General features: G+C 33.8%; 1 protein-coding gene across 14 annotated transcripts in view; it reads left to right on the top strand.

The window, feature by feature from the left end:
- Positions 1-15,453, top strand: part of wake (ankyrin repeat and fibronectin type III domain containing protein wide awake) — a 206,190-nt gene that overhangs the window by 150,698 nt on the left and 40,039 nt on the right. For all 14 annotated transcript variants that reach the window (XM_088202933.1, XM_088202926.1, XM_088202930.1 and 11 more), the window contains one exon: positions 13,850-13,928. In XM_088202933.1, the coding sequence (XP_088059059.1) occupies positions 13,850-13,928 (79 nt within the window). The remainder of the gene's footprint in view (positions 1-13,849; positions 13,929-15,453) is intronic.

The raw sequence follows: 15,453 nt of genomic DNA, 5'->3' as shown, positions 1-15,453 counted from the left end.
TACCTATAATATGAACTCTGTAATATTGGTTTTCCGTAGGTATTTTCATTCGCCTTTCTGTGCACTACGTTGTGGCTTTATTTTTATTGGGTTTGATCACGCTACCGTCGATAATCGGTTGCGATGCTCTATATATAATATACTAGTATTGTAAAAGAACTTTGGGTTTGGATTTTAAAATAAAATTTGTACATCGATACATTAAATGTAGACTTATAAGTTTCAGAATGCTTTGTTTTGAAACATACTTTTGACAGTTTATTATTTAAAATGCTTTGCATTTGTATTAGGTAATCCCGGAATTAATGTCGTTTTTTATTAAAACACAAACTTATTTTTTTTTTCAATTATTTAATATTTTTTTAATACAAAGTAATTTCTAGTGTTATCTACGACTCTTTGCCATCTTGTTACTAGATCTAAAATTCCTTTTTCATAAAAGGCTTTTGGTTTAGATTCGAAGAACTCCGAAAGACCCGATTTCAGTTTTTGTCGAATTGTCGAATTTTTTGTTCCCTAATTGCGTTTCTAAAAAGTGAAATAAGTGAAAGTTGCTCGGTACCAAGTCCAGAGAATAGGGTGGATGCAATAAAACATCCCAGCTAAGGTTCTGGATTCTTTTACGGGTAATATCGGCAACATGCGGCTGGGCGTTATCATGTTGAAGAATGACATTACTTTTATTCACAAGAGCAGGTCTAATTTTTTGTAACGTCGTATTTAATTTGTCCATCTGTTCACAATAGAGGGCTGCAGTAACAGTTTGCCCTTGTTTTAAAACATCATAATAAATTACACCTTTCGAATCCCACCACACACACAATAATGCTTTCCGAGGATGTAGTCCTGGTTTTGGTGTTGGAATTGGGGTTTGACCTCGATTTAACCATTGTTTCTATTTTTTTATATCATGATAAAGAACCCATTTTTCGTCTCTGGTGATAAGGTCATGGAGAAACGGGGTAAAATGTTGCTTTTCTTGCAGTATTTTGCATGTGTTGAGGCGTTGAGCTTTGTTGCGTCGGTGAGCGCGTGAGGAACCGAGATACCTTATTTTTTAACTTTTCGCAGTTTCTCAAGATAACGATGGGTGTTCGACCGTGATGTGCCGACCTTCTTCGATAATTCATCAATGGTCATAATCGGATTTGCTTCGATTTCCGCCTTTAGAGCTGGACTATCCACTAGACTGGGCCGTCCACTTCGAAGCTCGTCCTTCAAATCGAGATTGCCTGTTGGAAATTTTTTGAACCCACTTTGGCACTTTCTTTTGTCCAGTATATCATCGTAAATGTCATAAATGCATTCTGTTGCTTCTGTCGCAGTTTTTTTTTAATGAAACGAAAACAGCATACAGCTTCTTAAATGTGTTTCCGAAGGACACGTCTCTGCCATTGTTTATAAATGGGGTAGAAAAGATTTTTTTTGTTTAAAAGAAAGGCAAAGGATCACAGAGAAGAAAAAAATTACAACGCACGTCTTCACTGCTCATCGGACCCAAAAATACTAAGCCAAAGTTGCCTATTAAAAAAACGACATTAATTCCGGGATTACCTAATATTATAAAATGCCTCATTGATAAAGATTTCAGTTCTCTAAAATTTCCAATATTAAAACATCTTTAATATTCCTAGAACATCATATCTAACTTACTTACTTCTAACACAATTAAAGCAGAACGTACCTAAAAAAAATTAGAATCAATTTAAAAGAGACGAGTGTGAATGTATTGTTAAATTTCTATCTAATTATGAGTATTTATTGTTGTCACTTCAGATATTTTGTTATGTATTATAATTATATAAATTATTACATAAGTGTATCGCAGAGGAATACATCAAATACGAACATTTTATTTGACATATTAATAGAGATATTCATGTATGCTTGGTGTACATCACAGTAAAGAAAGGTTAAGATGCTCTGAATACGCTCGCTGTTATTTCTATCCTGGTAACAAGTTATTGTTATCATTTTATTCCAAAAAAGTTCCGTTTTATTCGCAAGAACAAAACTCGCGAATTTTAAGAGTTATTGTTCCGCAGCGTTTACGTTACTCATTTTGATGTTTATAAAAACCATCATATGCTAGCTAAAAAATAGGGTGCTGTAATAATGGTTTACTATCTTGATTGGTCTTAATGTGATTTCTTATAACCTTTTATCGTATGTAAGAACTTTTAAGATGCAATCCTTTTTAGTTATTGTCTTTTCTTCTATCTAAATCTCTAGAGCACTATCTGGAAGCTCTCCAAACCAAAGTTACAACTGAAGTCGGTTGAGACCTACGACTTCGAGTAAGCGACCACACTGTCGCAAATTTCATATGCCGTCCGGACGGCGGCTTCTGTCACGTACAGCTGGCATATTTGCGCGCGATTGAAAAATGTGCCAAATAATCGCTATTTTTAAATTGTAATATTATTAAAATTACGCTACTGATAAGTATAAACGTTTGTGTGAGCACTCACCAATACAATATCAGTGAAAACTTTTCGGTCGTAAATATTCAATTTTCGCAAAATCTTTGTTGGCTTTTGCAAAATGCCATAAGGCATAAAAATTATACTTCAGAATACAAACACCACGTCTGTGACTATCCTAGAATTTATCGCCATCGATTCTAAATAAGAATTTGTTATGGTGTGACATTTATATAAACCGATCTAGGAAAATACATAAGGATATTCGAAACGATTTTTTTTAACAAAATCAAGTACCACTAATTATTTTTTAATTATTTAATTTTATATGAAAAAAAATATAATAACGATATCTGTTAGAAGAATATACTATCAAAAATATAATTAATCCCTTTTGGTGCCCTAAAATATTCAAAGATGTCAGTAAGAGTCTGTTGAAGTCCCCGATAAGCATGTGGTATTATAAATTGACCACGTGACCACGATGCAGCGCTCGACATGCGTGTTAACCATAGGACGCCTACGCGCATACTGAAATTGAACCGAGTTACTTTTTCTATCTCAGTTTGCGAAACACTATATCATTATCTTTCTCACTCTCCTCACTTAACACGCGAGAGAGCGAAAGGGGAAGTATCTTACCGCTCGCGCTCGAAAGAGCAGCTCCGACTTCGATCCCTTTGACTTCGGTCCGTTTGCCGACAATGTTCTGAAGCGCTCGAAGCTGGCAAAATCGACTGAATTACCCCCACTTAACCTCCCGTTCTCGGTAACCTCGGGCAGAACCGAACTCGACCGAAGTAACCCACTATATTCTCCGTCCTTGGCCAACCTTGGCCAACTTCCAGAGAGTGTAGTGCAGGCATTACGTTGTTTAAATGTTTATACTACATTCGCAATTCGTATATTTGAAACTCACTTGATATATTTTACTTGTCAATTAAAAAATCGATTAAATTACTTAAAATATTTCGAGTTATGACCTACTAAGTTTTGCAACGCTGAATGAAATTTAACTAATCTAATTAACTTTGCACCCAAAATAAACGCCAGAAAATGGTAATAACAGTTTATTTTTATTATGTACAATTTACCAAGGCAGAGAAATAGTGTTGAGTTGTATATCGTAGATTGAAGTCTTTCTCGATTTGCCTCTCGTCTTAAATCGATTGATCGTCTCGTCTTAAATCGTGTGATCGTCTGCTAATGTATCAAAGTGTCATATCTATTAAACGCTAGATTCGAGACAGCTGTGTCGATTCACAGATGCGGATGTTGGTGGGCCAATTGCATCGCTTGATTATTCAACTAACGAAACATGTTCACGCTTTGAAGTAAAACTTGCGAAATCGTTAATGCGAGGGGTAGATGGCAATAGCGGTTTTTACGCAATATTAATGCAAGCTATCGCACGAAAGGGTAGTTTTCTGGTGCTTACTGTGCTAGCATGTAAATGATTTGTAAAATCTCAAATTATTACGCAATTGTGGTATTGCATATTCTCTTATTGATATTAGCCTTTTGTCGCAATCAGTTGCTATTTCCTTTTTATCATATTTGAAATAGTCGTCTGAGTGACCTCACCGTTAAATCTTTAAAGCAGCTAGTGATCATAAAAATCGTTAACACTGCAAAATGTACAAAAGTTACCTTATCATTTTGCACGCGATGTGTTTAAAGTGAAGAAACTTTTGTGTGAAAAACTTTGGATGAACTGAAGAAAAGTTTGCCTGTGAAAAGAGCACAACAGTCTCGTTTTTTTTTTGTAAAATGACAATTAATTATGAAGCCTACCAATTTACATTTAATGTATTAAGATTGTATCTTTTGGTTATCAATTTTACTAATTAAATCTAATTTTTATGATTTTCAATCCTCCGTTCTTGAAATGATATATAAAGGCATTCAGTTCTTGTGTTATTTTTATTTTATTTGCCGCATGTTCTGTACAAAAAATCGCGTTATTGTGTGTTTTAAACGAAATTTTAAAACATATATTCAACTACGAGCAATTTCAATTTACTGTGACTAAAAGATTAATTTATTAGTGTATTGTGTGAATTAATTGAATGTCGAAATATATCCTACAACGATTCGACCGTTCCAGCTGAAAAACCACAGATTCGATAGCTGTAAAATAACCATGAATTAATTTATTGTCAACAGTGATTGCGAAATATAAGTGTCGCAAAAAGATGTAATTGTCATTGTGTAATAGTATTCCGTTTATCCTGCGTTTCCGACGAAAGTGATAAATGTTTAGAACCGCTGAGAAATTACGCGAATTATCATAAGATCCATTAGGATTTAAACGACAAATTATACTCGCAAATACAGCTTTGACAAATTTCCAAATATAAATTATTCAAGTTTTGATAACAGCTCTCGGACGAAATCATCAAATTTTAATAGAAAAAGTCGGATAAGTACATTTGAAAAAAAAGGTGACCTTCGTTAGATATTTACGTTGTCCACTTGAAATTCACCCCACCAACAAATCACAGCATCCTAGTGAGATGATATAACAGGAGCGAGTGGGTAAATCTCGGTCATGCCATTACCCGTGGCGCGATTTTCACGGTTAAAATTTAACCCGAGGGGCCATTGCGAAATTTGGGGTCCGAAAATGACGGTTTTAATGCTTCCGTGACCGAAATTTGACCTGCAATATATTACACTGAATCATTTTTTTAACTTTTTGAGAGGAAAACGTTGTTTTTGTTATTGCGCCGTTGAGGATAGTTTGTTAACTTTAGTACTTTAACCAATTGTTAGAATATACATCATATTTACATTTTTTAATTAATTTATTTAAAAATATATATGTTTTTGACAGCTTCTTTATTTGTCAGTTCTCTGAGTCGAGTAATAACCGGTCAAATCAGATTTGTCAACGGTATTTCAACAAAAAAAATACTTCTATAACGATCGGAAATAAAGTTTCATTTCAAAGAAGCTCATATACTACCGAAGTCAATCGATGTTATTATGGTGCTTAAACCAACTCATCTTCTTGGTATTCAACCGTAAAAAATGGAGTCAATAGTTTCGGATGGGTTGAAAACGATGTACATGAAGGCCGCCTAAAATTTTGTTGACCGGATATAATCGATTTTGTGTAGGAAGCAGTTGTATGATGGCCGTTTGATGAATTACGATATAACATATTTTATATTTAATCAAAACGGTTATTGAACCGTGCATTTCATATTATAATATTGAGATTCGGGGTGACTGCTTGACTTGACCAAATCGGACAATCAAAGGGAAAACAGCTGATTTTCTCAGGCTTCTAAAAGTTGTCTTGGTTGATTCAGCGTAGTTATGTTCAATTAAACATATTGTATTTACTCATCATTTGACCTTATTAGGTCGGTATTCACGGGCGATCGATTCTTGTCGAATATGACGTTAACTTTTAGCGAGTTTCTTTATCGTCACTGCCTGGCTATAAATGCGCGAATTTTCAATGATGCATTTTTAACGACTTAATGCGGTATTTGAGTGACTAAAAGTGCCACCATAATTAGCAAGTCTCGCGTTTGTATGATATTCGTTATCATCGGCGTACTTTGACTCATGTGTTATTGATAATTATTTATTATTTTATCGACCTTTTTTACTTAGAAAAATAAAGTTGCATCAAATAAATTAAAGCTTTCATCAAAACCCTGAGAAATACTTCAATATTTCATGAATATACAGTAGACCCCCCAATAACACGGTGCTATTTGGATGCGTGTAATTTGGGGACTAGAAAATATTTATACAATTTTTTGCAGTACGTACGTACAAATTAGGCGCGTGGTGAGATATCTTCCCTTTGGCTCGCTCACACATAAAGTAACGGGCACCCAGTTTACCGTGTTATTGGGGGGCTTACTATACTAATATTTATTATATAGTTTATTTCGTAAAAATCCTGCTGTGAGCTCATAGAATAACCTACTTTATTTAAAATGATATGAATAATAAAGACTCCAATCTAAATATTTGAGTACTTTTCAACTATTCGTTTTACAAAAAATTGTCAAACTATGTTTTGCGAAATTTATTTTCATAGATAATAATAATAGATAATTATCACCCGGCGCTAATGATAAAATTAAATATAAATAAAAATGGCATAACTACGAATGAGTTGGAATGCGTGAGCGATCGGAATGATCTCGGATGGTCGTTTGGAAATTGTGTAGATTTTGGTTTATTAAATAATTTACTTTTAGGTATGGACTGGAGCCGAGTTGGCGGGTGCGTTGATGTTGAATCTTCCCTGGCGGCCTTCTATGAGGTTCTTTATTGTGCATTCGACCAGCTCTTTATTCGAAAGCGCCCTCGAGTGCTTAACGTGTCATATCCTAGATGGTTTTCTCATGAGATCATCTCATTGCTAAAAAGAAAGCACGCCTTTCATAAGTTATGGAAGAGATCGGGACATCCATCTGCTCTCGAGGAATTTCGTTCATTAAGAGCACGCGTTAAGTGTTTGATAATTTCCTGTCATCGCAATCATTACAAAAATTGCCAAAAACAAATAATTAATGATCCCAAAGCGTTCTGGAAATTCATTAGCACTAAACGCGCTACTCAGTCTACGTTGAAAGTGATGAACCTCGACGATAAAACATTGGACGGTTCACAAAATATTGCTGACGGTTTTGCGCAATATTTTCGTTCTGTTTTCGAGGAATATTTTTCGCCTTCTGCTCAGTCGCTTCCTTCTTCATGTTCTTGGTCTTCAGTACTGACCATCAGAGAAACTGAGCACTCAGATCTTAAATACGGATTTAATAAATTAAAGACAGGGCGTTCTTCTGGACCTGATTTAATTCCCGATTTTATTTTGAAGGGTTGCGAAGTAAGTCTCGCTGCTCCTCTAAAATGTATTTATGATCTGATTCTCAAAACATCATCATTTCCTGATTTATGGAAATGCACAAAAGTCACCCCTATTCATAAAAAGGGTGACAAATTATATATAAAGAATTATAGACCAGTAGCAGTGTTGTCAGCTCCTGCTAAATTATTTGAAATAATTATTCATAAATATCTTTACAATCACTTTCAGCAAGTTTTATTAGACCAACAGCACGGGTTTCGTCCTGCCCGTTCCACTGTTACTAATCTTCTGTCGTTCACCAAAACAGTGACAACTTCTCTCGATGCCGGAATTCAAGTAGACGTCGTGTATACAGATTTTGAGAAAGCCTTTGACAAAGTTTGTCATGCGTTATTATTAAAAAAATTGTCGAACCTCGGTTGCTCAGATAATTTAACTCGGTTATTTTCAAGTTATTTGAGCAATCGTAGACAGTTTGTAACGTATGGTGGCCGATTGTCAAAGGAATATTTTACCCCTTCGGGGGTTCCTCAAGGATCCAATCTGGGACCTCTGCTTTTTGTGTTATTTATTAATGACATAAATACTGCAATTAAACATTCAAGTTTTCTTCTGTACGCAGATGATTTAAAATTATATAAATGCATTCGATCTGTTGCGGACTCCTTCTCTCTACAAAGTGATTTAGACTCTCTGTGGAGATGGGCTTCCGTTAACCGTCTGCCCTTTAGTGTCGGAAAGTGCCATACTGTGTCATTTTCTCGATCCCGTTCGCCATCAGCTTATTTCTACCATCTCGGTGGTAACATTTTGACTAGAGAAACTTCCATTAAAGATCTCGGAATCACTTTCGAGAGCAAATGGAGGTTCTCTCTACACATACACGACGTCTGTGATAAATCTTCCAAGATGCTCGGCTTTGTTATGAGGAATGCCTTTCACTTTGACGATCCGTCAGTTATTCGCATCCTCTATGACACCTTAGTTCGTAGCATTCTTGAATCGGGATCTATAATTTGGAATCCCCGAATAGCCAAATATTCCCTTTTAGTGGAAAAAATTCAAAAAAGGTATTTAAGATACCTTTACAAAAGGACATTTGGTTTTTATCCGTACTTATATCCCAGCGCCTTTCTTTTAGGAGCGTTGGGATATGATTCGCTGAGTTCTCGCAGAAAGCTGTATATCGCTAAGCATTTTTTTAAATTACTAAAAGGTGCTGTCGACAATCCAGCTATTCTCGAGGAATTCCAGTTTTGGGTTCCTGAACATTTTCGAGAATCACGATCGAGACCTCTTTTGATGACCGTTAGGGCTAGGACATCCGCACTTGCCGACTCGCCTATGGCTGTGGCCATCCGGCTCCTTAATACGCTGGCATTACATATTGACCTATTTAATGTCAGCTACGAGGAGCTGATCCGGTTTATTTCATTTAATTTTAATATTTTATAATTTTTTTGTTATGTTTAAGTATTTTTATATTTATGTATATATACTTTTTTTTTTTTATGTTTTATAAATTTAAAATTTGTTTTCGACCATCGTGGCGCATTGGGGTAACCTGTTAGGCCACGATGGTCTTAATTTAATCTAAAATAAAATAAAATATATTTATGCTATTTATAACACTCATGGCTATATACAACCAATATTTGAAAAACAATATATTACAAAAAAAACATTGTAAAAGCCGAAATTCTAGAAATTACTCATATTTCTGAGTTTGTGCAACTGTTGTATTAATTTTTTAATTGTAATTCGAACTTTAGTAATTTATTGTGGTGATATTTTTCTTAGCATACCAAATTTTTTTTTATTTTATTTTAAACTTTGTACTGATATACAGTTTAAAAATAAGTTTTTTTTTATTATATACATAGAATTATGCGCGTATTCAATATTTAAACTATACTTTTTGATTTTTTGTAACTTGACAAAAAATAAAAGTGTATATGCTCAACGTATAGTCTTAGATCTAAATTGTATCTTAGCTGTCTTTTTGGGTCGGTCGGCGAGTAATTACTCACTCGCTAACCAACCAGTTATGGTGATTAATTTTTTTCAAAAAAAAATATAAATTTCATTGCACATATATTATTTATTTTAAACAAACTTGATATACTGCTTTTTGTTGGTTTCTTAAAAGTAACACTTTATGTAAATAATAATGCGTTTTTAAATATTAATTTACATATCTATCTAAATTAATATTTTTAATAGCCTTTATATAGATATAGTCGGTGCAAACAAATATATTAATAAGAAAACTATGGTTCTGTATTATAGCAGTGAATCAAACAACCTTTGAAATGATTTTTTTATCAACCTTAATCTAAACTCGATTTGAAGTAGTGAATATTCAGAATTCAAGTAATTTGTAAGATGAGCTCAATGCATGGATCAGAACATTCACTAACTAACTACTGTGCTCAACGCAAATTGACTTGTTGACAAGCTCCGATTGTTATCAATTGCTACAATCACTGTAACGACACTGTTTGATGCTTGGACTTCTACTTATGTTAGGTCCTTGCTTGAATATAATACATTAAATATTCCCATGATTTGTTTCTTTATTAAGTCATGTTCTATATAAATATTTCGTTTTAATTGATTCCCTACAATATTGTAAGTCTTAAAACGTAGGCACTATCCTTTCATTCTAATGAATGTCTTAATGGCTTAATCTGAATATCGTTTCAGCAAAAATCAATAATCAGTACTCGATTATAGCTCTTTATAATAATGACGTAGTCTAGATTCCGCGTAGCGCGTCTGAAAAGAGTATCTTCTGTACATTTTCCAGATTGCCACCCGCGCTCCGTAATTAAATTTTCCCAAAAAGGGACGCGAATAATAAGAATCCTTTTACGTGAGGTACTCGTGTGCGAAAATCGACGACGCAATAAAGAAAGATCGCCGACGTTAGATAGACGAAAATGTAGCAACTGAACATATTTATATTGCAGATCTCGTTTCGGCGCTCAACGTTCAAATTTTAACGATTATCGTAGGGCGTTGTTGTGGTCTTAACGTTAACGTTAAGTATCCGAAACCCGAAAAGTAAGAGTAGACACGTAGGAAATAAGGGTATAGTTTTGCAAAGTCAACTCCTTATGAATAGGCGTATATATATATATTATTTCCAGCATATGTGTATTTACTAATTGTTATGTGAGTGTTATGCTACTATCCGTAATGATGGTTGTAAAATAATACATAGTATATATTATAACAGGAAAAATTATACAAACTAAACGAGATTCTCGTAGCTAACATTAAATAAATCAATGTGCAATGCCAGTATTAAGAAGCTATGTTGTTACCGTAAATATTCTCCGTCATTGAGAGAATATTTCTTTGTTGCAAAACAATGCAATACGAGCTTGGACAATGCCCATCAAGCGAACGTCGCTTTCTAAAGGCGTATACCTATTTCGATGTTCTGAGAAGCAACTGCAGCGATTGGCTGGATGATCACTGCATAATTGCGATTGGTCAGGCTTTGCAGCCCTGGATACTTAAGCCTGGACTCCGATGAGGAGAAGGCAGTCACCAGCAGCCGTTCGAAGAGACCAGCAGGCGTCCGCTACCCGCGGAAAACAACTGTCATGGGCGCTCACATCCCAAGAGAGACTATACTAGCACTATAGTAGCAGAGAGGGATCAAAGTCCGCTGCACACTTGTTATTGAGGACCTCCCCCGTACATCATCCCTGCGCCAGCTTCTCTACCACCGCTCGGAGAAAACATCTCGTCATTTATCGTTTGTCGCAACATATGTAAATAATGTAATAAAACTCTTACTAGATTCCACATTGAGTCTCGTTGGCTACGAAGTCACACCCCCTAGGGTTCTCAAACTTTAAAATGGTTAACGAATTTTTGCGTTTAGTGTTAATAATTTTTCAGAAAGTTTTAGGATCTTGAATAACATAATTTTGGCAATTTTTGTAATAATTGTGATGACAAGATATCATCAAACATTTTACGACCGTTATTTATTTGAGAGCAGACGAAAGCTCCGATCTTTTCTGTACTAATTATGAGATTCGCTTTATTTTAGTAATGAAATGATCTCAGCAGAAAACCATCAAATATATACCGTGTCAAATACAAAATATAGCGCCTCATATAAGGCCGAGAGAGCAGAATCTATGACGACGCACTCGTCTACTCGTCCCCAGTCTATGTTTTTTTATATTATATATTTTAACTACAGATTTTTTTATATAAATATTTTTATCTAATTAAAGCATAAAATATTGAAAGCGACTGTCCTTATGACTTATTTATAGTCATGGCGAAGACAGGACGAATTATGAATTGAAGCCGCTAAATATATCATTCAGGATCGTCGCCTTGATCACATTATTGGGGCAAAAATTGACTTTCGGTACTACCGTTATTACAAAATAAAATACCAGAAGTACCAAAAATATTTTTTTTATTTAAATACCTACATTTTATTTGTTGAAAATGATATTTTCGTGGTTTAAAACTACTTGAAAGCAGAAACTGAGAATAAAATTATGCTCATTATAAGAGGATAAACCTAAGTAGTTTTATCAGGATAGAATATCAAAGTAGAATAATATTATCCCTTTTAGTCCCAGATGGTCGAAGTATCGGATACTTATACAAAAAATCCCACCGGCCAATATTTCAGCGCAAATTTTTAATATTTAATTCAACATGTACGATATTTTTATATGATACGAGCGACGTATCAACATAAAATAAATACATTTGCTTTATCTCAGGCAAGTCTAACGGTTCATAGCAGTCCCCAGTAGTTTTGTTACGTAACAGAGAAATGACCGCGCCGCTACGGCCTGCTGGTCTGTTTTTTATGATAGGGGTGGCTGGCGAAGTGAAAACAAATGCAGGTATTGCATTTTACTCAATACGCTTCACTAATCAAAGGTGTTAAATATTAGCAATAATAATATTTAAAACAATTGCGTAAAATGTATGTTTTTTTAGTTATATTTTTCTGTTGCCAACTAAAGATATGTTGTAGTAAAAGTTTTGTTGAATTCAAATTCTTTATTAGCATTACTCATACTCTGTTATTCGTTCTTATCTATTCAATTTAATATTATGAACGTGCATCAACTGCATTTTTAAATATACAAATTAATGTATATGGACCGTTTTGCTAAAAAGAATACATCGCTTGATTTTTTTAAGTAAATATAAACTGACAATTACACAATATAAATTTAAGCCATAAACTATGATATAGAAAACTTATTGGCCTTATGTTTTCGAACTTCTCTAACGTTGTTATACGCCATTGAATTCTATTGATCGATTTATTGTAACGTAATGCCTCCAAAAAAGTTTTTACAAGAGAAAGTTTATTGAATCAAACTTATTTTTATCGCTTTTCATACGAAACCGACGTTGAAAAATAACAAACACTATTCTCCATCTAAATTTGTTATGGCTGTCGTTGTACAAAGCGAAACATTTATCAACTATCGTCCAGGCACATAATTCATAACGCGTTCGGGGTTCAATTTGAAAGCTTTATCGTGAACGATCAACAATTTTCGTTAGCGAGTAAAATCGAGCGTTAAACGAATCGTTACCAGGGACCGTAAACTATCGTCCAATTCTGCGATATGTACGAGTTTCGCGTAAATCGAATTTCATAAATTGCTACAAAAAAATACTTGATTTCGTTTCTAAAAAATATTTTCTAGTGTTATGCAATATGTCATTATAGCATTTATACAAAATATTTCAAGACCATTCGAGAAACCGAAGTTGCCTAACTTTTGATAAAAAGTTCACTACAAACTTTGTCGAATACTAAATTAAAATAATGTAGTGAAGAACGTTGACTTAGGTTTTAGAATCGAAGATTTTTGTCACCGCCTTCGAGAGGTATAAAAGCACAGTGACCGTGCGAAAACCGTGTCGCTGGTCCACTAAAGACTGCTGTCAGTTATTAGTACTAGCAGCTACTGAATGACATGAGTTGCATTTTTATATTGAAATAATATAACTTTCTATACACTTGAATAAACAATTACGCATCGAATTAATAACTGTAGCTTTCATAGTTTTGACTGCTTAAAAATAAGTTGCTTGTATAATAATTTGGTGTCTTAATATTTATTTAGTACATATTTGCCATTAAAGAAAAACCTATATTAATGTGACTTTCATACCAAATTAAAAAATATTATCACGTTTAACATTGTGTGTTTCGAATGGCATATTTATTTTATTAAAAATTTAACCTGACTCTCGCTTACCTTAATCCGCACAAAATTTTCTCTCTCGAATTATAATCTTTTATTGTATTAAAAAACAACAAAAAATTCGTAAAAAGGCCCAATTAAATTCGGATTACGGTATTCTACGAAATTGTAATAAAAATGTGTTTCAAAGTGAAAGTCTTAAATCAGTATTATTCTTTTCACATACGTACTTCGTTTTTATTTTTATTATTGCCATTAACTCTTCTTCGTGCGTCGTTTTATAATCAAGCCTAATTGGTTATTAGTTTGTGATGGATATTTTATTTTTATATATTTTTAATAATGTTTTTCTCTCTCTTTATTTTCAGCTCTTTTTGCTGCTGTTGAACACGATCACTTAGAAAAAGCTAGGACTATATTAGAATCTACCGACGTCGACGTTAACAGGTGAGCTTTTATTTAATTAAACTAAAAAATGTACGTTGCTTGTTAATTAAAAAGTATCAAGGTATAAAGATACATTATGAAAGCTAATATTTTCGGTTAAATTAAAAGGAATTTCTCTCAGTATCTTGGCAAAACCTTGTTTTATAGCAAACGCTTTCTTAAACATTTTCATTAAAAATAAATATATTTCTTTTTCTAATTAATCATATGGATCATTAAACATAAGCTAATTGTTTATAAATATGCTTATATCTTAAAAGTAAATATATCTTTGGGTACTCAATATTTTTGTTTCAGGAGCTTATTGACCAATATATTGCTCCCTTTTGTGCTCGCGAACGTCGTTTTGCGGCGAGGCAGCGAAATCTGACGTTTGGCGTCAGTCGGTCCCAATCGGTTAGAATACACAAACTTACATGTTCCTCAATTCAGAACTTATTAAATAAACAGTCAGCGCATTCTGACTTTACAAGAGTATTTCACCCCTTTTTAGTTCCGCGGAGTTCCGACCTGATACTATTGTTTTTTAAATTATCCATAAATAACATAGACATGACCATTAGAAATTCTAACTATTTAATTGTATGCCGATGACTTTAAAGTGTTCAAAAAAAGCCTTCTGAAGATAAGCTGCTGACAACCATTTACCTTTCAGCATCAAAATATGCCATGTTGCATCGTTTTTAATCTTTGTTGCCAATGGAGTTTTTAAATATTTATTTCGGGATTATAACCCTTTGGGGTGTGACTTCGCAGACAGTAAGACGCAGGTGGAAACTAGTGAGAATTGTATTAAATTATATTACATATATTACGGCTACTATAATGGGCAAGATGTTTTTCTCCAAGCAGTGGTGGAGAAGCTGGCGCAAGGATGATGTTGAATTCTAATTGGTGTGACAGCGACAGTATAGCGGAAGTTGATCCCTCTCTCATGAGATACGAGTTAGTTCTGTTATTATCCTCTCCTATATTTCATTTTATTTTTATTAAAAGCTTTGCGTTATGATTTGTTGTGTTCCAGTAGAAAGTTATGATACATTGGCAAGCATTTCTTTAAATTACTAAAGAGACCTCTAAAGCATATTCTTAAAAATTTACAGCTTTGAGTTCTTGAACATTCTTGAGCAACGCATTCTAGGCAACTTTTCATGCTGGTTTTAGCAATGACATTCGCATTCGTCATCCAGCTTCTTAATATACTGGCACTTGATATTCTGATTTCTCGAGAAGTTGTTTCGCTAATGATAATCTTTCATATTCAATGCGTTCTTATGGTTTAATGGAGCCGCAGGGTCCTTAGGAATTCGTTGAGCCATTAAATAATCTCCGAATAAATTCTTACATATTTCTGCTTTTGAAGAATAACTAAAAAAGTCGTTATTTTTTTGACTGGTAAAAGATTCTGGATTTTGCAAATATTTAATTAATGACATCATTGTATGGTTTCTTCGATTATATAATTTCTCTTTAATTGCCGGTTGAAATTTCAGAATTTATATTTTCCAATTGTTTCAACAAAATT

Source organism: Plectrocnemia conspersa, unplaced genomic scaffold, assembly GCF_051122295.1.
Source record: "Plectrocnemia conspersa isolate PC_06_02 unplaced genomic scaffold, ASM5112229v1 ptg000013l, whole genome shotgun sequence".
Taxonomy (NCBI): Eukaryota; Metazoa; Arthropoda; class Insecta; order Trichoptera; family Polycentropodidae; genus Plectrocnemia; species Plectrocnemia conspersa.
The sequence above is the reverse complement of the archived record's forward strand: the minus strand, read 5'-3'. Positions and strand labels throughout refer to the sequence as shown.